The 23,732-nt window shown below is 42.1% G+C and overlaps 1 protein-coding gene across 1 annotated transcript in view; it reads right to left on the bottom strand.

The window, feature by feature from the left end:
• The window catches only part of TEC (tec protein tyrosine kinase), an 81,926-nt gene that overhangs the window by 5,059 nt on the left and 53,135 nt on the right, over positions 1 to 23,732 (bottom strand). The window contains exons 5-15 of the mRNA XM_065404565.1: positions 18,477 to 18,605; positions 16,345 to 16,385; positions 14,634 to 14,815; positions 13,705 to 13,770; positions 11,751 to 11,805; positions 11,478 to 11,557; positions 10,327 to 10,460; positions 8,380 to 8,454; positions 3,710 to 3,881; positions 2,295 to 2,511; positions 391 to 455 (exon numbers count right to left, since the gene is read on the bottom strand). Coding sequence (XP_065260637.1) covers positions 391 to 455; positions 2,295 to 2,511; positions 3,710 to 3,881; positions 8,380 to 8,454; positions 10,327 to 10,460; positions 11,478 to 11,557; positions 11,751 to 11,805; positions 13,705 to 13,770; positions 14,634 to 14,815; positions 16,345 to 16,385; positions 18,477 to 18,605 — 1,216 coding nt within the window. The remainder of the gene's footprint in view (positions 1 to 390; positions 456 to 2,294; positions 2,512 to 3,709; positions 3,882 to 8,379; positions 8,455 to 10,326; positions 10,461 to 11,477; positions 11,558 to 11,750; positions 11,806 to 13,704; positions 13,771 to 14,633; positions 14,816 to 16,344; positions 16,386 to 18,476; positions 18,606 to 23,732) is intronic.

The raw sequence follows: 23,732 nt of genomic DNA, 5'->3' as shown, positions 1-23,732 counted from the left end.
AGTCTCCATAAGTGATGCACAGCAGAGGGTTGAGCCTAGTCTGTATATTCTGTTCAGAGCAGGGTGGAAGCTACAACTCCTTACTCCATCTATATGTAAGATGTGCTAAAGTGCCTGTCACCATAATGCACCATAAAACAAGTTGCATCATTTTGCTTTTCCTATTTTTTTAAAAAGTAAGAAAATATCACACTGCGACCACAAAATAAGTAAGTTTGAGAGGGAGAAATTTACAAAACCACTGGAAATAAGACAAGTTAGTTACCTGGAGAAAGAAATGTCATTTTTGTCTGTAATTTTAAAGTGATGTAATGTCTCAAGTGCAAGAACACATGTTATGCCAAATCCATTAAAAAACCATTGCAAATAAGTATGTCAACTTGGCTATACCTTGTCATTCCAAAATCAGACACTTTCACCACTCCTGACTCATTCACTAAACAGTTTCTGGCAGCCTGCAAAAGGAATAATTATGTAATTAATGATGAGGAAAGATCAAAATAAGAACATGATTAGATGAAATTCTATTTATTGTATATTGGGATAAATTCTACAATCACTATTCAGAAAACTCACATTGAATTTGATAGGAATTCTGCATGAATAATAACTGTACAATTTGGTCTGTTGTTGTGAAGCCCAATCATAATTTATAGTGAGAAAATAAACACAATGCTTGCATTCTTTGCATGTTCATTTTCTATATGTAGTGCATGAGCCTCTTTTCACTTATACTAGCACAAATCAAAGTCAGTTGAAGTCAGTGGCGTTACACCAGTATAAAATCAGAATTTGGCTCAGAAATTAGACACCTACTTGGTGACAAGATTTATCTGCTTATATTATTTATTATTTATTACTTAATTTAACTGAAACTATGGGGGCTGAGTCTACTCTCCCTTACACCAGTGTAAAGCGGGAATAGTTCCTCTAAAGCAATGGAATTACATAGGTATAAACTCAGTGTGATGATCACAATCAGGCCCCCTGCTGTTTAGCATTTTGTTCATTTCTAGTGCATCAGAACGTTCTCAGGCCCTAGTCTCTTTTCCCACATGTTCTAACTCATTTCAGTGGTGTTGCACGTGATTTATGAGTATAAGTGAGAAGAGAATCAGACCCTAATATCTTAATGATATAGCAAAGTTCATCATTCTGAGAAACACATAATTTTGTTGCCTCCAGTGAAAATTACCATTAGTATAGCTGTCCTTCATATTCATACAGTATACAACAAAGGAAGATCAACTCTAATGATCTGATTCTCCCTTTTATTAAAGCAAGCAATGTTTCAAATGAAACCGTGTTTTAGAGCAGTGGTTCTCAACCAGGGGTACATGTAACCCTGGGGATATGCAGAGGTTTTCCGGGGGCACATCAACTCATCTAGATATTGGCCTAGTTTTGCAACAGGCTACGTAAAAAGCACTAGCAAAGTCAGTACAAACTAAAGTTTCATACAGACAACTTGTATATACAGTTCTATATACTATGCACTGAACTGCAAGTACAATATTTATATTCCAATTGATTTATTTTATAATGATATGGTAAAAATGAGAAAGTAAACAATTTTTCAGTAATAATGTAGTGACACTTTTGTATTTTTATGTCTGATTTTGTAAGCAAGTAGTTTTAAGTGAGGTGTAACTTGGGGGTACGCAAGACAAATCAGACTCCTGAAAGGGGTACAGTAGTATGGAAAGGTTGAGAGCCACTGTTTTAGAGGAACAGTAGTATATTACTTATCTTAGACTCCTACATGTTATCTAAAACTATGTCATATTAGAACCACTGTGTAAGATAGAGAGCTTCCAAGACCTCATCCCATTGCTCACCAAAGTAAATATTTCATTAAGATCAGTCACTAGGTCAGTGATGAAACAGACAAGATATAAATAAATTCTTTAAGTGCTTACTTACTGAGACAGAGACATTATAAAATGAGCAGGAGAAATTACTGTATGTGGTTAGTAAGAATTCTGAATAATGAAATTAATATATTATAAAGCATAATTTTCTGTGTAGAATTTACAATATAATAATTTTATTAAAACACTTAGGAGGTTTTTAATCCACTGCCCATGCAGATTCAATCATTCCTCCTTACCCCAGATGGGTCAATTTTGTGGATTTTGCTTAATATTAAACACAACCAGTTAAACAATAGTATATATTTTTGAAAAAGTTATGAGTAACTGAAAAAGAGACATGTTTAGAATAGAAACAGTTTCTTACCCTTAACTATTAATGCATAAATCAGAAATGTAGTAAAGAGGCTTATATGATATTACCAGATCTCTGTGGATAAAGCTGTTTCTCTCCAAGTACTCCATCCCTTCACATACATCCTGGCACATTGTCAGCAGGGTATCTTTATTAAAGTGTCCACGTTTTTGTCGAAGGTAATTCAGAAGGCACCCATGTTCCATGAACTCTGTCACTATGTAAATAGGCTTTTGCTGTGTACAGACCCCATACAGCTGAACTAATTTAGGATGGGTTAGCTTCCTGAAAAGATTTAAAACATATAGTTATTGTACCTTTCATCCCTCCAAGAAGTTATACAGTAACTCCTCACTTAATTTTGTAGTTATGTTCCTGAAAAATGCTACTTTAAGCAAAACGATGTTAAGCGAATCCAATTTCCCCATAAGAATTAATGTAAATAGAGGGGGTTAGGTTCCAGGGAAATTTTTCACACACACACACACACACACACACACACACACACACACACACACACACACACACACACACACACTATAAGTTTTAAACAAACAATTTAATACTATACACAGCAATGATGATTGTGAAGCTTGGTTGAGGTGGTGGAGTCAGAGGGTAGAAGAGGGTAGGATATTTCCCAGGGAATGCCTTACTGCTAAATGATGAACTAGCACTTGGTTGAGCCCTCAAGGGTTAACACATTGTAATTAATGTAGCCTCATACTCTACAAAGCAGCACAAATGGAGGGAGGGGAGACAGCATGGCAGAGAGAGACAGAGACATACAGCATGTATGTGAGTGAGAGACGCGTATTGCCCCTTTAAGTACGCTGACACCACTCTAAGTAGACTGCCCTTTTAAGTAGATCAGCAAGTTGAGACAGCAGCTACTGCCAGCAAGCTCCCTCCGTCCAGGGCCCTGTCATGTGTCCCCCTGCTCTATGGAGATGGGGTGGGCAGGAGCAGGGGGGAGGGGGACACCCTCACATTAGCACCCTTCTTCCCCTTCCCCCTCTTCCCCTGCACAGCAAGCAGGAGGCTCCCAGAAGCAGCTCCAAGGCAGGGCAGGAGCAGCACATGGCAGTGGAGGAAGGGACAGCTGAACTGCCAGGCAACTGATAGGCTGCTGGGCGGCTGCTGCACAGGGAACTTAGGGGAGCGGGGAGCTGATAGGGGGGCTGCTGGTCCACACTCGCTCCAAGCCCCCACCAAGCTCCAATGGGCTGCTCTTTCTGCAAGCAGTGGACAAAGCAGGCAGCTGCCAAACAACGTTATAACGGAGCATTGCACAACTTTAAACGAGCGTGTTCTCTAATTGATCAGCAACGTAACAATGAAACAACGTTAACCGGGATGACTTTAAGTGAGGAGTTACTGTACATATCTCACCTGGCTAGAATTTTTTATTTATAAAGAAGTGCATATGTACCAGAAACCTGGGCCCTGTGGTATAAGTGCTAAGTATTATATAGCAACTCACATCATTACTTTAGCTTCTTCTATGAAGTCCTCCTCATACATTGCACCTTCTCGGATTGCTTTGATGGCTACTTTATATTGTGCCCTCCATTTGCCAAGACGCACCACTCCAAAGAGACCACTCCCCAATTCTCTCATGAAGGTCAACTCTGATGGATTAATTTCCCATTTCTCTATAAGAAAGAAAAAACAATGACTGTTAAATTATAATAGGGAACATATTAGATCTAAAGTGACAGAGGAATGTGTGAAAATACTACTAGCAAATTTGGGGATTTAGGTGTACTTTAGAACCACTTTAAAAATCTTTGTATCTCATAAATTGTGAAACAGCCATAGCCTACAACAAACTTTTAACCAAGACAGAGGTCAAAATCAGACTCCGTTTTTTAAACCATTAATTAAATACTAGTCTGAAAGCCCATGCTCTTGCATGGGTGTCATTCATAAAGTTGTGTGCTTAAAAAAGCTGAGAACTTACAAATTGGACAGTAACAGACTGTGAATCCAAGTGATGATTAAACCTGGTCATATTCTTTCATAGATTTGAAGGCCAGAATGGACCAGGGTGATCATTTAGCCTGACCTCCTGTATAGCACAGGCCACAGAACATCCCAAAAATAATCCCTAGAGAGTATCTTTTAGAACAAACATCCAATCTTGACTTTAAAATTGTCAGTGATAGAGAATCCACTGTGACCCTTGATAAAGTGTTCCAATGTTTAATTACTCTCACCATTAAAAGTGTACACATTATTTCCAGTCTCCATTTGTCTAGCTTCAACTTCCAGCCATAAGATCATGTTATGTCTTTTTCTACTAGATCAAAGAGCCCATTATTAAATATTGTAGATACTTATATCTCTATATAGATACATATCCTCATGGAGATACTTATAGACTAAAATCAAGTCACTGCTTAATCTTAACTTTGTAAAACTAAATAGATTGAGCTCCTTGAGTCTGTCACTATAAGGTACATTTTCTAATCCCCTAACCATTCCTGTGGCACTTCTCTGAACCCTCTACAATTTATCAACATCCTTTTTGAATTGTGGGCACCAGACCTGGACACACTGATGCAGCATAACTGCCAAATACAGAGGTAAAATAACCTCTCTACTCCTAATCAAGATTCCCATTTTTATGCATCCCAGGATTGCACTAGCTCTTCTGGCCATAGCATTATACTGGGAGCTTATATTCACCTGATTATCTACCACAACCCACACATTTTTTCAAAGTCACTGCTTCCCAGGATAGAGTCCTCTATTCTGTAAGCCTGGCCTACGTTCTTTGTTCCTAGAGGTATACATTTACATTTAGCCATTTTAAAATGAATATTGCTTGCTTGCACCCAGTGCACCTCAGTGTCCTCTTCATTATTTACCACTTGCTCAATTTTTGTGTAATCTGCAAACTTTATCAGTGATGATTTTGTGTTTTCTTCCAGGTTATAAATAAAGATGTTAAATAGCATAGGACCAAGAATTGATCCAAGTTGGACCCCACTGGAAACCAAGCAGCTTGATGATGATTCCCCATTTAGAGTTACATTTTCAGACCTATTAGACAGTTTTTAATCTATTTATGTGTGCCATGTTAATTGTATACTGTTCTAGTTTATTAATCAAAATGGTACCAGGGCCCCCACGAGAATGTCGGAGGCTCCTCCCCGCCTCCGCCTTTCCCCCTCTATCCAGCGCTATCCAGGGCCGCTCCTGGACGCGGCACGCTGAGGCTCCGGGAGAGGGGAGGCGGGGGTAAGCAACATGGTAAGCCCCTCTGAGCCGGACACCCCATCCCCCCCACAGCCCTGACCCCTAGCTCCGAGCCCAGCCCCTCTGAGCTGGGCACCCCCCTGACCCCATCCCCCCCACAGCCCTGACCCCCAGCTCCGAGCCCAGCCCCTCTGAGCCGGGCCCCCACCTAACCCCATCCCCCCACAGCCCAGACCCTTAGCTCCGTGCCCAACCCCTCTGAGCCGGGCACCCCCCTGACCCCATCCCCCCCACAGCCCTGACCCCCAGCTCCGAGCCCAGCCCCTCTCAGCCGGGCACCCACCTGACCCCATCCCCCCCACAGCCCAGCCCCTTAGCTCCGAGCCCAGCTCCTCTGAGCTGGGCACCCCCCTGACCCCATCCCCCCACAGCCCTGACCCCCAGCTCCGAGCCCAGCCCATCTGAGCCGGGCACCCCCAACCCCATCCCCCCACAGCCCTGACCCCGAGCTCCGAGCCCAGCCCCTCTGAGCCGGGCACCCCCCTGACCCCATCCCCCCCACAGCCCTAGCTCCGAGCCCAGCCCCTCTGAGCTGGGCACCTCCCCGACCCCATCCCCCCCACAGCCCTGACCTCTAATTCCGAGCCCAGCCCCTCTGAGCCGGACACCCCCCGACCCCATCCTCCCCACAGCCCTGACCCCTAGCTCCGAGCCCAGCCCCTCTGAGCCGGACACCCCCTGATCTCATCCCCCCACAGCCCAGACCCTCAGCTCTGAGCCGGGCGCCCCCCGACCCAGAGCCCAGCTCCCCACCCAGCCCTGGGCAACAGCAACGCCACCCTCAGGCAGCGACAGCCCATTGGCACCAACCATCACCATCACCCAGTGACAGCCCATTATGTAATTGCAAATGTATACATACCATTAAAGCATTTAATGTTTTTAAATAATGTATTTCGTGTATTTTCAAATTATTAAAAATTAATTTTTGAATGTATTTCACTGGTTATTTTTTACATTTCCAAATACATGTTACTAGAGTATTGCAACTTTTTTTTATGGAAGGGGCCCCCGAAATTGCTTTGCCCCAGACCCCTTGAATCCTCTGGGCGGCCCTGTGTGGTACCAAGTCAAACACCTTACAGAAGTCTACATATATTATGTCAACACTATTACCTTGTACAACCAAACTGTAATCTCATCAAAAAAAGATATCACCTTAGCTTGACAGGGTTTATTTTCCATAAATCCATTCTAAACAAAAAGAGCTCTCAACCGTGCTTGTAGTGGTTTCCATCACTTCACACTGACTCAAACAAACATTCTAGGCTTCAGAGTGATGTTTGAGGTTATTGTGTGTAGTGGTTGTGTTGTTGTGTGGATGGCTGCATTGATTTGTGTGTGGATTGTGTTACATTGGGAGAGTTGTGTGGATTTGTGGCAGATGAGGGATGTGTGCTGAAGAGAGGGGCTCTGTGTGTTTGGGTTTATTATGTATGCTGGTTGTATTGTGTGGATGGTTGTTTTGATTTGTGGGGTGGTGCTGGGCGATGTGTTGATTTGTGCGGGTGGCAGTTGGGTACACAGCTGTGCCAATTGGACCAAGTAATCCACATAGTTTAATCTCTTGAGGGCTGTAATATCTTGTTCTAATTTCAGTTGTTGGGTTTATTGTGTGGGTGCTGGGCACTGTGGTGATCTGTCATATACAGGAGGTCAGAGTAGGTGACCTGGTGGTCCCTTCTGGCCTTAAATTCTATGATCCTAATCCACCATCTGTGCAATCTCCCTAATACAACCAGTGAAACTGAGGCATGCAAATTAGTTGTAGAGTAAGGATGGTGAATTGTTGAGTTACCTCTGATATCACAATGGTCTAAGATTTTTGGCATGGCATAGATGCAGAGCCATCCCTAGCTTCCCCCAAATTCCTGCCCCGCCTCTTCCCGCACCTGTTCCATCCCTTCCCCCAAGCCCCTGCCCTGCCTCTTTCCGGCTTCTGCCCCCTCCCACAAGCAACGCCGAGAGCCGGTGGGGTGGAGTGGGCTGGGTCGCTCGCTGCTGCTGGCACCAGGCCCCCCGCTAACCTCCTAGGCCACCCTGGACTTTGCATCCCGAAGCATAGGGCCCCCCAAAGCGTGGGGCCCGGGCCTGTTGTTCCGGTCCATCCTATGGACGGGATGGCTCTGCATAGATGTACTGTTTTAATTCATAAAGTCAAAGTGACTGAGAACTTAAAAATTGGATGGTAGCTGACTGCAAAATCCAGTGATGATTGAATCTGGTGGTATTCTGAACAAAAAGAACCTTCAACCATGCTTGTAGCTGCTTCCATCGTTTAGGACTGACTCTAAGATGTAACAGGCTTCAGAGTGATACAGAGTGCCAATCCTGGACTCCTATTATATAGATTGACATTGTATTATCACTTATATTAGACTTGAATCAGCAAACTGCCCTAATCTAAAATTTTGTCAATTCATCTAAGCATCATAAACTAGAGATGCACAGACTTAGATGTGCTAAGTATGAGCCAGATCATTCCATTCCATCCCATCCCACCCCACCCCACCGAAAGCCAAAACAAAATATGGGATGGCCAAATTTAAGTAGTGGAAAGAGCTTGAGGGCCTGCAAAGGAGGAAAGGGCATGGCCCTCTAACTATGCAGATCACAAGGCATCCATAGGGGCAATAGAGGGGGGCAATGAATTCTTGTGGAGGAACAGACCCTCCTACCACTTCCTTCAGGAGCAATGTAGTCCTTGCATTTACTGACACACCTGGATTCCAAATCTACTCTTCCTGTGAGGCTTTAAAGAATTAATCCAGACAGTCACAATATAAAATTAGAGATTTCCATCATTTTTAGTATATATTTTGTCAATTTAGATTTACACAATTTCACTTTCTAGGAAATTACTGTATATTTATGAAGGTGTGTTATTACCATAGCTGAACCCTGCAGTAGTTGGTGCAGGCTTCTTCTTTGGCGTCACTGGGTATCGCAACCGTGTAACAAGACCTAAAATTTGGAGAAAATTTATAAATGGAACATAGTCTACCCCAAAATAATGTTAGGCAGCAAGTCACTCATATTTTTATTGTGTAGTATAATACCGGATAACCATGAAAATATAGTAGTTATAGTCATGTTGGTCCCAGGATTAGTGAGACAAATTGGGTGAGATAATATCTTCTATTAAACCAACTTGTGTTGGTGAAAGAAACAAGCTTTCGAGCTTACATAGAGCTCTTCTTCAGGTCTAGGAAAGGTACTTTGAGTCACAGGTAAATGCAAGTGGGGGGACAGAATATATAAATAAATAAAGGTGAGAATATAGTGACAGTTCTTTCTTCTAGAAAAAAAAGAATTGAACTTATTCTTGATGTATTGTACATCTTTGCTTTGTCTTGAACACTTGATGATTATCTGTTCTGTTCATTCCCTCTGGGGCACTTGGAATTGGCCACTGTCAGAAGACGGGATACTGGGATAGATGGACCTTTGATCTGACCTATTATGGATGTTCTTATGTTCTTAAACATTGAATCTGTCAGCATTCAGCCCCTCTGAAAATAAGAACTCTTAAATTTGGCCTACATGTTGTCTGTATTTTTTATTGCTAAAATAATGTACATTTAGCATCTAGAATAACACCACTGGCTGTTGAGGAGGGACTGCACCTACTGTAGCTCAAGTTGGAAAGATTTTCTAAAAGGTATAGTCTCATCAGTATGTTTGGTGATTAGTGCATGCAGCTCCCATTTATAATAACAAGAGTCACTCAAATAAAATCCCTTTTATTCAAACTCCATTTTGACTAAATATTCTCCTAATACCTGGTTAGGAAAAGATAAAGACAGTAAATAAAATAAAGGATAAAATAGAGGGAACAATAACCAAGTAAATAATTTTTTAAAATGAACTAAAATTATGACAATAAATAAGAATCATTGTTATGTTTTGGAGGAGAGGAATTTGCACTTATCTTGCTTCCAGATTTATTAGTTTAGAATTATTTATATTCAAATAATGTAACAAAATTTCCTCAGATAATTCTCAGGGGATCCCAGGTCTCCTCAAATTTGATGTAAGCATCTTGAAAATATATCCTTTGAGATGGGATCAACCACTGTCTGGACTTGAGTGAAAGTCACTGCATTGTTTAATTTCTGTGCACTGGTCAATATCCTGGAGTGTGTGCTAAATGGCCAGTGGATTCTGTCTGCTAGCATAACCAGCTACAGTATCACCACAGTGCCAGCAGGATTGTCTGGTGCCATATGGCTGGTGTATAGGTTCCTAAACCACCCCTTCCTGAGTGCTGGCATAGAGGATGTTGCTGGGATATGTATATACCAATTCCCAACTGCCTATTCAGCCCCTTGAATCTGTTAGTAGCCTGTGTTGGCTAAAACCCTCAGGTTACTCTGCGGTACTAATATTGCACAGAGCAGAATCAGGATCAGGGGAATGCAAAGGTGAGCCTTACAACATATTTGGAGCCCCTCCATTGTCTTACCTGTCTGTCCCTAAACCTTAGCCAAGGATCTAGTCCACTGTGTAGTAAGTTAATGGAAGATATTGGATGGATTCAAAATTTAATGAAAAGAGAGTACAGTAAAAAGAAACAACTATATAATTCTGAACACTCCCTACTTATGAGGAGTTTGTTCAATGTGTAAAATTTAGAGGTTATTCATGAACTGGAAAGAAGAATTTTTTTAACAAACATTTTAGAGTGACGCTATAAACAGGAAATTTTGTAAAAGGCAGTGTCCCATAGTCCCTTTAAAGGGCATTTATAGTCTGAAGAGAGACTATGTTAAGATGGCATCATCTTCCTATTCAATTTGCTTCTATTTAATTGACAGAAAAATCAGATTCATTTACCTGCTGCATTATGTTTATGATACTCGATTATCTCTGGAATGGTGTCAAAAAGATGTTTTTCTGCTAGATAGTACTGCTTTGGTGACGTCATTGTTTCTTTTATATGGTAGTGTCTTATTCCTGATGAACCTTCTCTAAAAAACAAGAATTAAAATATGATGGCATTTTTAGAAATGAATCCAGAAGAGAGGTACATATTAAATAGGAAATGAAATCACCTATACATACATGGGGGGAGGGATAGCTCAGTGGTTTGAGCATTAGCCTGCTAAACCCAGGGTGAGTTCAATCCTTGAGGGGGCCATTTAGGGAACTGGGGTAAAAATCTGTCTGGGGATTGGTCCTGCTTTGAGCAGGCAGTTGGACTAGATGACCTCCTGAGGTCCCTTCCAACCCTGATATTCTATGACTTTACTACTAAAAAAAAAAGAAAACAGCATATAAAACTGTATCTAGCCCTGCCAGATGGATAAGAAAGAACAAATGGCCACCTGCTTTGTCCCCCCATACAACAGCTGGAAACAATCACTGGTCATGGAGCTCAAAGACTGTGTAAGGTTAGCACCCACAGTGGCAGTACTGTGTCCAGAGGAGGCGATGATGAGTGGGTTCACCCCTATGTATTGTTCAGTGTCACTGGTCCCTTGGTAAACTGATTAAAGCATGTGTACCCACTTCAAAGGTATCACTGGCTGTGCTCTACCTGAAGCTCCTGGAGGCACTGCAGTGCTTTTAAGTACAATGTGTCTCAGAGACCCTTTTGGTGCAGTAGGAATTTGCACCACTTCCAAAGTGGGGCTTTGTCTTAAAGGCACTGTTAAGGCTGTAAAATTTAGGCCAAAACTTCCAAGTTGGATACCTAAAGTTAACCACTTCAGCAAATGGTCCAATTTTAAGAGGTGCTGAGCACCTTCAACTTGCACTGATCCCAGTAGCAGTTGCGGGTGCTCAGCACCTCTGAAAATCAGGTTACACATTTAGCTGCCTAACTATGGATTCAGCGGGCTAATTTTAGGCATCCACCTTTTAAAATATTGGGCTTATTTCTTTGTTGAACAAATAAATCTCCTTTTTGTAACCTATGAGCTTGTGTATCTATGCAAATCAAATTCAAACAACAGACACTGTAATTAGTGGCAACAGTAACTTACCCTCCATATTTTGTATAAAGGGATACCGTATACAGACCCGGCTGACTAGAGTCCCTCACCACAAAACCACCTTCTTTATCCTGAAATCCAAGCACAATGACAATTTTAGGCTCCAAGCAATGTTATGCTGCCTTTCTTTTTACTTGTGCTCTCTGATATTTGCATGAGTCAGAGTTAACTGATCATTTCATTTTTAACAAGAGGAGCTACCTTAAGAGAATTTCATTTGTTAACAGTTTTGTGCTGGATTGATACAATAATACAAATACTTACCTCATCTCTGAGAAGTTGTTCTGCCTTACTTCTGTTCAGATTTCTGCAATACCATCTGAAAAAAAAATTCTAAACTCTTAAAGATATTAGCAATTAAAAAAACTTAGTAACTACATAACACTTTGTTTTATGTAGTTACTGAGACAGGAAGTCAAACAGAGTCAACATATTTTGCAGTACTTGAGGACAAGAACTGAATCTATTGAAATATAGTGAATTTACAAGAAGGTTCAGTCATTATTACATTGTGTAGTTTATAGACAGAACCGTTCTGAAATAAACTCAATAGGCTCTCACAAAAGCATGGAGCCCAATAAAGTTCAGGTAATATAACTCACTTTGCAACCAGAATACCAGTCAAATATGTGTATTAACAGCTATCATTTCAGTGAAAGACCTTAAGCAACTGAAAATCTTAACTAAATCTTGAACAGGCTGTTTACACACCAATCATCTAGTTACTAATTGGGCTTATTAGTAAGGTATGAATCTGTCGGTTAGATTTTGGAGGGTGACTGATCTATTCAGAGTGCAAGTCAGGAGTGAATCAAAGTTTACCTTTGCACATCCCTGATCTTGGTGCTAGCTCAGTGCATAGCCAATCCTATGTGCTAGGTTAGAACAGCCAAAGGGCTGTTCAAATTTATGCCAGTTACCGATGGGCCACAGCAGTCAAAAACACAGCTGGGGATTGGCATGGTATTGCATGTCCCAACTATGCCCCCTTTCTCCTGCTACACTGGGGTTTGGGGAAAAGTAGCATACAAGCCCAGCCCCTACATCAGCTCTGCAACACTAGAAAGTAATACTACAAGGCCAAATTTCTAATAGCTCTCTCTTTTGCACCAGAGTAATGCTCCCTGAGCTGGTTAGAACCAGACTACAGCATGCAGGTGACAAGGTGCAAAGTGGTTGCACCAGAGAATTCAGCATGATTTCTTCCTATCTCTCCTTATTAATTTCATAGCAAAGAGCAAGGCAAGGCTCTCAATAAAAGTCTCAAAGATCAGGGAGTAATGTTGGAAAAAAATGAGTAACATCTAATAAAGATGAGAAAATGAATCCCTAAAGAATATCTATCTTTGGCCAAAAAATAGAAATGTGAGTCATAAATAATTTGGACCAAAGTTTTGGAATTAATAACGTGGTTTTATAAACTGCTTTACATATCTTTTCTTGCAGTTTGATTTTATTTAGTATGAGTTCATATGAAACGTTAGTAAGTTTTTAATAGATCAGCACAGTAGTTTATGCCTGCTCTTGTTCATAACCTGATATTTTAAAACAAAATTTTAAATTTTACAGAAGAGCTTCATAACTTCCATCCTCTCAAGTCTCTCATAAGAAGTTCATAATTACCCATATTGTTAGTAAAATGCTTGTTGTATTTCCAGTTGTTTATAGCTGATTAGCTGATTGAATGCACTAATGTTTAAACTGCACACTGATATCTCTTTTGTTCAAATTTGGACTTATTGTTCCAGATTCTCTGATCATCTATATTCTCATTGTGCTGTTTATGTTCATTGCTTGGGTGCAGTGGGGAATAAAGGACCGTACTTTATTCTTTTATAGTCAGATTCCTTTCAGATGACCATGCCACTTCACATTAAAGATTCAAAACAGACTTATAACAGATGAAGTTCCTTAAATGTTTCCCTTGTTCTAGCAATATTTCTTTGCTGTTGCTCAAATTTGGACTCAAAAGTACATGCCTGAATCTCCTCTCATTTCCATCACTGTAAATCAAGATATTCACCACCGTGAAACAGTGATAGCGAAAGAAGAATCAGAAAAAAAATGTGTTTCAAATCTTTTAAAAAGTTCCACTTCTGATCTTAGTTATGTAATCTATAAATTTATACAGATTTATTTTTAAAATATATTCTTGCAATTGCTAAAGCTTAAGGTTTATTTTATCCTATTTCCCACTTTTATGCTAATATTCACTTACTCATACTGATCAAGGTTGTTGGACTTCTTTCCTGTTACATAGTTGCTTGGAATATATCCTGTGCTTCTAGAAAGAATAAGAGAAACATTGCGCCATAAACATTAATCATGATACAATCTGGGTAACAAGATACAGAAGCATGCTTAAAACAGTTCTTCACACTGCTAATTAGTAAAGGTCACCAGCACTCTTTTACCTTATCATTGACCAGTTCTGATTCTCATTATATAGAGGGTTGTGGTTTTTTTATCCTGACTCATCTACCCTGAATCTAATGAGGCTACACTGTATGCAGAAGGGTCAAAGTTAAAATACTGAGCCGATCCACTCTTCCTGTAGAAAAAGCTGCAGGAGGGGACAAAATGAGAAACCTTATGCTTCCAGGCCAGCGTTGTGTTTGGTGGTCCTAACTCCATCCCTGGGGATATACTCTGACTGAGATTGTCAGGAGAATTCAGATGCCTGCTGTTCCCCAAAATATATCACCACAACAACCCTGCTGTCTTTCACTAACTCAAAATTACCTTGAACAATTTTCAATATTGAAGTGGTGAATGTTGGAGCATGAAGAATATCATTAAGACAATGTGAACACCTTTAAAATAAATGGGAAAAGGTATGAGGGGGGTGTTTGATTTGTTTGTTTTTCTATAAAAATTAAAATTGAGTACTTTTTAGTTTAAAAACTCAGAAGTATAACAGGAAATTTACTCATAAAAGCCCCCAGCTCTGCAAACTGGTTTGTGCAGCACCCCACTGGGTTTAATGGGATTCCATGTGGGCATAAAGGTCCATGAACATGGATCAGACTGTAGGATTGTGACTCAAAATCAGATCTGGATTGGCATAATCAATATAAATTACTGCACTAAGGGAATAGTCCTACTCAATAGTGCAGTGGGTGCATAAAGGATGGAAATGCGTCTCACCCATATTTATCTCTTGCTTTCCACCAATGAATGTCATTTTTTTCAATTATTGTATATTCTTCACCTCTCTCTAGTCTCAAATCATGAGACTCTGTGGGCTGAAAATCATACATTGCTACTACTATTTCCTCATCTTCATCTTCATCTTCCTCAGCTGGCGGAACAGGTGGTGGAGGCCTTCGCTGAAAATGAGATAAAATTACTAGTATTCCATTCAGGCAAAGCAAAACACTCATTAAGACACTGAAGATGAAGGCCAGGTTAATTCTGAACTTATTCAATAACTAGTTAGCTGAACTTGCAAGGCCCTACACTCAACTTGAAGGCATTTGGGTGTAACATCATAACTTTTGAATGCCAGAGCTGATCAATTCCAAAATGTGAGGGAAATGTTGTAGGCGTCAATGAGCAGAGCCCTGCTGATTTTGGGGAAAATTGGAAAATTTGAAGGGGGAAAATGGGAAACGTAGCCCCTCCCATCTATTCAGTACAGCCAAAGTTTCAAGCACTGCTGCAACTCTCTAGAGAGCAAAAAACTGGTTGATGTCACCCATTATACATCTCTCAGCATAACAATACCCCTATCTCAGTTCTGCTTATCCTCCCATTAGAGTTTAACCTGTTGCCACCCCAGGTTCCCCAGTGACTTCTCTTCCACACAGAAAGAAGAGAAAAAATAATGGTGGAGAAAGAAGGATTAGGGGAGATCCTGGCATTGGGTGAGGGGGAAATGGGGGCCACCCAACCACTATCATGATGGGAATGCAGGGGCATGAGGAAAGAGGGAGCATACAGAGCTCCTGGCATGAAAGGAAAGAAAGATGGGGGCAAGGGTAGAAGGGGGAAATAGGGGACCCTGGTATAAGGAGAGAGGAAATGGGGGGATACTGAGCCCTTGGCAGGAAAAGATTGAAGGACTCTGGCAGGGAGAGAAAGAGATGCACATCAAGCCCCTGGCATGGGATGGGGGGGAGAATGGAGGACCCTGGTATGGGGGAATGGGGTACACACAGAACTCCTGGCATGGGGGGAAAAGGGAATGGATGGTACATAGAAGCTGTGGCATGGGGAGAAAGGAGGAATGGGGTGTGTGTAATGCAGAGTCCCTGGCATGAGGGAAGGGGTGGGGCTTGCAGCAAGCCCCTGAAATAGTGGGGATGAGTGGGTGGCACACTGGGATCTCATGGGGGAGAATGGAGCGATGCAAGGATCCCCTGGTATGTGCAATAAACTCAGCCTAAAGAAACAACAAAGTGCGCAATTCCCTATTTATTAACAGACAGCTGAATAAGTAGGTGTCCTGTTATAAAAGAGGGTTCTCTTTACACGTATGGTATTGAACAGTTTAGGAAAATTTGTTAAGCATTTTACATACTGGCTTATTTTTTTAAATCATAGATTAACTATAAAAAGGCGCAATCTTATAAACATTTATCACCAACCATAATGCCTACTATGGTGAGTACTCTAATTCAAGTCAATAGGGCTACTCAAAGTAATAATCACTATGGGCCAATCCAAATCCCACTGTAATTAATAGAAAGTCCATTAATGTCAGTTTGAGCTGGATCAGGCTCTATGCCTGGCAGTGCTTGCAAGATTGGACCCTAATCCTTGAAAGAAACATATTATAGTGAGCCTAAATAGTGTATACAAAACCCTTCTCAGTCAATTGCAGTGAACTACACAATGTTCTGAAGATTCCACCTACCTTATTTTTATCTGGTATTGGAGAAGGTGATTTCCTTATGCCTAAAAGCAATGCAGTAGAAGTAACTATGTTACATTTATAAATATACTGATAAACAATAATATAAAAGATTTTAAAATTCCGACAAGATTTTTAACATCTTAACCAACCCTCCAATTAGTACAAACTTTTAACTCATAGAAAACAAAAACAGCTCTGATAAAAAGCTCTGTAAACCCATACTTGGTAAGTCAAAATGTACCGGTAAATTGAACTTAATGGAAAAGTGCATGCCTGGCAGACCTAAAGACTGAATTCTATATCTATCCACAGAACATGTAAAGTCCATCTCAGAAAAAAATCATTAAGTTGACGTTAAAATTGTGAGTATATAGCAGTAATTTGAAGATAAAAACTAAAAGGAATTTCTTTTTAAAAGCCTAAAACCCACCAAAAGGATATTCAAAATTAAATTTAAAAGAAATTTCCTGCCTGCACAGCGTATGTGGTGAATAGGAGATGATCTCCCTCCTGATGACCTCAGGAGATACTCAGAGGCATGGGGAAAACTCTGTGCTTGAGCCCTTTTTTGTGTATTTATGATATAGAGAGAAGGCTTGAAAAGATTTATGTCTGTTCGCTGTCGCTGCTCTTTCACCCAAAAAGAGGCATTTTTTTCTGTTTGTTTTTTACAGTAAAAACTCAAGTCCTATTTAGCTTGGAGGACTCCACTGTACATATGTCAGGGCAGGGATTACTATCTTCCTGTTTGTATAGTGCCTAGCAGAATCAGGCTGACCATGATCCTGATTGGGGCCTTTTGGTGCCACAGTACAAATAATAAATAATCATAATTTATGAATCAGGCCTTAAACATTTCTAAACAGGCCTCACTGTTGCCATGTAAGGCCTAATAAGTCCACTGACTTCAGTTGGACTTAAGCACGTGCTTAAGTGCTTTCCTTAATATGGATGCTTTCCTGAATCAGGGTCTAAATTAATCCTATACATATAGATGTAGTATTTACTATAGTTAGGGCCAGTTTGCATCTACACTGTTGTGCATTCAAAACCCATGATTTACATGTGCAAACAGCAACATGTATATGGAAATCAGAGTTCAGCTAGGCATAATTTGGGTTTGGACACACAAAGTCTAGTGTACACATTTATGGAAATTTTGTCCTATTTCCCTACATATATTGGTCCTGATTCTCTTCTTCTATCATTTTTACACTGGTGTAATTATACTGACTCCAACAGTTATTCTTCATTTACACTGTTATAAGTGATAAAAATACCAGGCTCATAGAATCGTAGGACTGGAAGGGACCTCAAGAGGTCATCTAGTCCAGTCCCCTGCACTCATGGCAGGACTAAGTATTATCTAGACCATCCCTGGCAGGTGTTTGTCTAACCTGCTCTTAAAAATCTGCGATGGAGATTCCAGTGCTTAGCCACCCTGACAGTTAGGAAGTTTTTCTTAATGTCCAACCTAAACCCCCTTGCTGCATTTTAAGCCCATTGCTTCTTGTCATATCCTCTGAAGTTAAGGAGAACAATTTTTCTCCCTCCTCCTTGTAACAACCTTTTATGTACTTGAAAACTGTGATCACGTTTCCTTTCAGTCTTCTCTTCTCCAGACTAAACAAACCCAATTTTTTCAGTCTTCCCTCACGGGTCACATTTTCTAGACTTTTAATCATTTTTGTTGCTCTTCTCTGGACTTTCTCCAATTAAAGTGGACTTTGTCCACATCTTTCCTGAAATGTGGCACCCAGAACTGGGCACAATACTCCAGTTGAGGCCTAATCAGCGTGGAGTAGACCAGGGCCACCCACAGGGGCCCCCACAAGAATATAGTATTCTATAGTATTGCAACTTTTTTTTATGGAAGGGACCCCCGAAATTGCTTTGCCCCAGGCCCCCTGAATCCTCTGGGCAGCCCTGGAGCAGACCAGAAGTCTCATGTCTTGCTTACAACACTTCTGCTAATACATCCCAGAATAATGTTTGCTTTTTTTGCAACAATGTTACACTGTTCACTCATGATTTATTAGATTTGTTTAAGGAAGGTGCTCAGATAAGGGTCATATAAGTATATAGACAAAATCAAGTTAAAATTATGAGATATGTTTTTCCTATGTACTTACTGTTTTCAAAAAGATTGTATTTTTCACAGCCAGGTGCTAATTTTTCTGTTTGTCTGCAACATTGATAAATTCCTTCTGTCCAGAATTTAGGATGATACTTTACCATTATATTACTATTTTTCTTTATTTCTATAAAAAGTAAATGGTAAATAGTATGAGCTCTAATAAAAATAATTTCATGTTATTAATTCATAAATACTATAACTCTTAACATAAGGGCATAATCAATACTACTTCTGGTACTTATTGCAATATTACTACTCTTGAGAGATTCATTACAAGTTAATATGGGTATCATACAGTCATAATGTAGGTGATAATTTCATCAAACTACAGGATGACTTCTCCACAAGAATGCTTTTGGGCACCCAGAGTATTGTTTAACAATTCACTTTAATGGAGCTAGGTGAAAGAGTCCAGCATTTTAGGGTACCTTTATTATGAAGAGCACCAAAGTAACAGCATTGCCTATCTCAAGATTTCCTGACATGTGACACAGTGGTAATGCCACTGAGTGCATTATCTAATTAGCAAAGTATTGCTGCCTATAGTTTTTTCAAAGCTCTGAATCTGAGGGGTTCAGTTTCAGAAATGTACAGCCAGCAAACAGCCCAGAAGAAAGGCCAAACATGATGTAATGTGAGCTGCTCTCATAGGAACCTACTTTATAGACTTAAGTCTGAACATAGTTAACCTGTGCCATCAATAGCTCTGTTTACCTTTAAAAATATAGCAATACATAATATTACTAATGTAATATTCCAACTCATGTCTGCTTTGACAGGGACACAGGGCAATTGGTGCACAGCAGTGATGGCCTCTCTGACAACATTCTGCAGAAGCTGATTTTTTCATCAGGCCTTTTAGACAAACTCCTAGATAGCCATATGTTTTACTGTGCCTGCAGTAATTGTGATTATAGTGCATGGAATGACATAGACCTGAAAGCACAAAAGGAGCTGGGAACCTAATTCCCTATTTTAGGTGCCTAAGACCTGGTTTTGGCACCACTGTGATGCACAAAACCACCTGCCAAACCCTGTAGGCACCCAAACTCACTTGCTGCCTAAGTTTTTGCAGTAAAAGTTCCCTAGGCACCTATGTTTCTGCCTCTGGGCATACACACTGCTGCCTCCCACTAGGTATTCAGGCACCGTTCTCCCTGCCTGTGTCCAAGAGTGATTTACAAACCAGGGGAAGATAGGCTTTTCGTTTGGCCACCCAAGTCACATATGGGGTCCAATCCAGTATATGTTTGAGAAGCCACCTGCTGGATTGGTCCCCTCAGGTGAGTTCAGATAAAACAGCTGGGGGAGTGGAAGACCTCCTTCATATCTTTTAGCCCAGTGGTTAAGGTTCTCACCTGGGATATGGGAGACCCCTGGTTCAAGTCCATGCTCCACCTGAGGGGAGTGGGTGGGAAGAAAAGGATTTGCCATCTCTAAGGGGAGTGCTTTAACCATTTGGCTACAGGATATTCTGATGAGAGACTTCATTAATCTCTCCAGTTGAAGCTGTTGCACTCTGGATAAATAATTAGAATGTCTGGAGCAGGGGGACTGGATCCTGGGTCTCACACCTGGTTGAGTGCGCTAACCACCAGACTGTGGAGTCATTCTCATGCTTGTGCGTCCCTGTGCTCGTAGGTTTGTTTGTTTTTCCTCTCTCTCTCTCTCGTCATTTGCACAAGCTCGTAAAAGGTCTCAAAGCGCCTTAGCAGTTTAAACTGATATCCAAACTACTCGTATGGATCATATCACCTATCACCAAACTTGTCTGCTGCTGGATGAAAGAAGCAACTGTTAAATAGTGCACAGAAATGCTAAACAAAATTTAGGACCGGAAATTACGCATAATATCAGTGAGACTGCAAGGAGAAATTTGGATAGGCAAGATGTAATTGCCAAAGATAGAAAGTGGGCCAACCTACCAACGTTACCAAATCCTTTTCTTGCAAAAAGTAGCTGTGAGATCTTTAATGATCACAAGTGGTCAAAACTTCAGTTTTACAGATCATCCAAAAGACAGCACCTACAGTAGCACTGTGCTTCCTAATATCTTATTGAAGAATTGGTTCAGTGTGATTCAGAGATAAGAATGCTATCCATTGAATCACAAATAGCACTTCCTACAGTAGCTGTTTATTAGAACACTTACATGTTCTGACCCTTCTTAGCTTGTGATAAATGACAGGATTGTAGCATAAGGTATTCTTAATTTCTGCCCCCACGGACTTTACAAGCTATCTTTTTGTTCTGTGTTTGTACAGAATGTAGCACAACAAGGTCCTGATCTGTCCCGGGCGCTACCTCAAAACAAATAATTATGGCCATACCAAATTCACAGCCATGAAAAATGTGTCACGATCATGAAATCTGATCTCCTTCATGCAATCTGGCTATTGTAGGGGAGGAGCAGGGCTGAGTGTACCCCAACCGGGGGCTTCTACCATGGGATGAGCTACAGCTGCTAGTCCCAGCCCAGGCTGGGGAGGGACGGGATTTCCTGTTTCCCTACAGAGGCTGCTCCTGGAGCCAGGTCAGACCCATCTTTGGGAACCTCTCCCGTTGCAGGAAGCTCCAGGGCTGCTGGATGGGAGCCCAGCTTTGAAGGCAGCGCAGAAGTGAGGGTGGTTGTCAGCCCCTGACCTGGGTGGAGACGCTGCTGGGAAAACCTGGGCATATGGTAACCAATCCCCTCATACCTGGTGAGTGATCCTCACTTTTGCACTGCTGCTGGCGGTGGCACTGACTTTAGAGCTTGGCGCCCTGCACTGATGGCAGCACCCCTGCCAGCAGCAGCACAGAAGTAAGGGTGGCAATCCCATGACCCCCCTACAATAGCTTTGCAACACACCCACCCACGGTCCCCTTTTGGATTGGGACCCCCACAGTTATAACACTGTGAAATTTCAGATGTAAACATCTGAAACCATGAAATTGATTATTTTTACAATCCTATGACCACGAAATTTACCAAAATGGACCGTGAATTCGGTAAGGCCCTACAGATAATAGACTGTAATATTACTAAGGGGGTACATTTGCAAGTCTTAGTCCAGGGTTTCTCAAATGAACCAGGGTTTCTTGTGAACCAAATTTAGGTTGCCAGAATGTGTCAAAGGGTCACATAGGAAGCCTGGGGTGGGGGGGGATCCTGCCCCCGAGGATGGAAAGTCCTGGGGACATGTAGGGGAGGTGATTGCAGAACTCGCACTCACCATTCAGTGGCAGTTCCTGTGAATCTGATCCTGCAAGTCTGGCTGGGTTCAGCTCCCCGCTCCCGGCACTGGGACCTGGTGCACAGGGTTGCAGGTCCTCTCAGATTTATCCTAGTCGCCCCTTGTCATGATGATGGGAGACCAGCGGGGTCAAATTTCAGTGAGTGGTGTTGGGACCCCATGCGCCAGGTTGCAGTGCCACTCACACTTGACCTGGCTGGCCCCCCATTCGGGGTGGGGCCAAATCTGAGCTAAGCCACAACCCTGGAGGTCACAACACCCGGAGCAGGGAGCCAAGCCCAGCCAGCCCACAGGACATGAGTCACAGGAGCTGCCATGGTGTACTTGTTTGGTATTAAATTATGTTAATACTAGTATTATTTTAATGTGCATTGTATATTGTGGCTAAGAAATATTTAATAAATCAGATTTTTTTGCACTAAAGCCATTTACTGGGTTGTGACAGGCCATCAAGGTTTATAAATGGATCCTGAGCCCAAAAAGGTTGAGAACCACAGTTTTAGTCAGTTGACCTTAATATTATTAATAACATAAGGATAATTTAAAGAATTTTAAAAAGGCAAATGTATGAAATATTGCCATTGAGTCCAACTTTCCTGAACAGCACAAGATTATAGCTTTCACCAAAGGCATGAAACACAAGTTTTTCCTTGAAAAATGACAATAACTGGTTACATTTGAAGGTGACCGAATTTCCTATGGAAATCAGCTATCAAAACTGTTGAGTACACAGGGCCTGATCATTTTCTCCTCACACAAGTGTAAGTTTAGTGCCCTGTTCTATTCATTCCCTCTCAAGCATCTTGCACCAGCCACTGCTGGAAGACAGGATACTGGTCCAGATGGACCACTGATCTGACCCAGTATGGCTATTCTTATGTAAATCAGGAGTAACTATTAAAGTTAATGGAGTTACACTGGTGTAAAATCAGCGTAAGTGAGAGGAGAATAAGGCTCATAATATTTTACATTTATAAATATTTATATTTTCTGTACATGATCAGTGACATTAACTACATGGATAAGATGACTTATAGCTTGTGCAACATCATAGGGTCAAATTCTGCTTTCAATTACGACGGTGCGAATCAAGAATAATTCCAGTGATGTCATTGAGGTTACTTCATATTTACAGAGGCATGATTGAAGCAGAATGTTGTAGTGTATGCAGAGGTGAAAGTAAGCCGGTACGCCCCGGCATGGCGTACTGGCCCAGCTTCCCCAGGCGGCAATTTAAAGGGCCTGGGCTCCCAGCAGTGGCTGGAGCCCCAGGCCCTTTAAATTGCAGCCAGAGCCCCGCTGCCGGAGCCCCCGGGTAGCAGAGGTGGCCGGGATCCCCAGGGCTCTGGCAGTGATTTAAAGGGCCCGGGACCCCGCTGCGGTAGTGGCGGCTGGGAGGCCCTGGCTGTTAAATCACTCCCGGAGCCCCGCCGACACTACCCCAGGCCTCCGGCAGCAGGGCTCAGGTGGCGATTTAAAGGGCCCGGGGCTCCGGCCGCCGCTACCACCCCTTTAAATCGCTGCCAGAGCCCTGCTGCCGGAGCCGGCGGCAATTTAAAGGGCCCGGGGCGGTAGTGGCGGCCAGAGCCCCGGGCCCTTTAAATCGCCGCCCGAGCCCCTCTGCTGGAGCCCCAGGGTAGGGGTGGCAGCCGGGACCCCTGGGGCTCCTTCAGCAATTTAAAGGGCCCGGGGCTCCGCTGCGGTGGGAGCCACTGGCCTTTTAAATCACTGCCCGAGCCCCCGGCCGCTGCTGCTACCCCAGGGCTCCGGCAGCAGGGCTCAGGCAGCGATTTAAATGGTTCCCAAGCCCCGGGGCTCCCAGCCGCCTCTGCAGCTGGTAGCTCCAGCAGTGATTTAAAGGGTCCGGGGCTCCCAGCCACCACTACTGCAGCTGGAGCCCAGGGCCCTTTAAATCTCGATTTAAAGGGCCCGGGGCTCTAAAGGTCCCGCTCCTTCCAGTTGAGGCCACGCCCCTTCCAGTTGAGGGCCCCCCCCACAGTTCAGGACTCTGGCGT

This window comes from Emys orbicularis, chromosome 5, assembly GCF_028017835.1.
Source record: "Emys orbicularis isolate rEmyOrb1 chromosome 5, rEmyOrb1.hap1, whole genome shotgun sequence".
In the NCBI taxonomy this organism is placed as follows: Eukaryota; Metazoa; Chordata; order Testudines; family Emydidae; genus Emys; species Emys orbicularis.
Note: the sequence above shows the minus strand (reverse complement) of the source record. Positions and strands in the feature narration are given on the sequence as shown.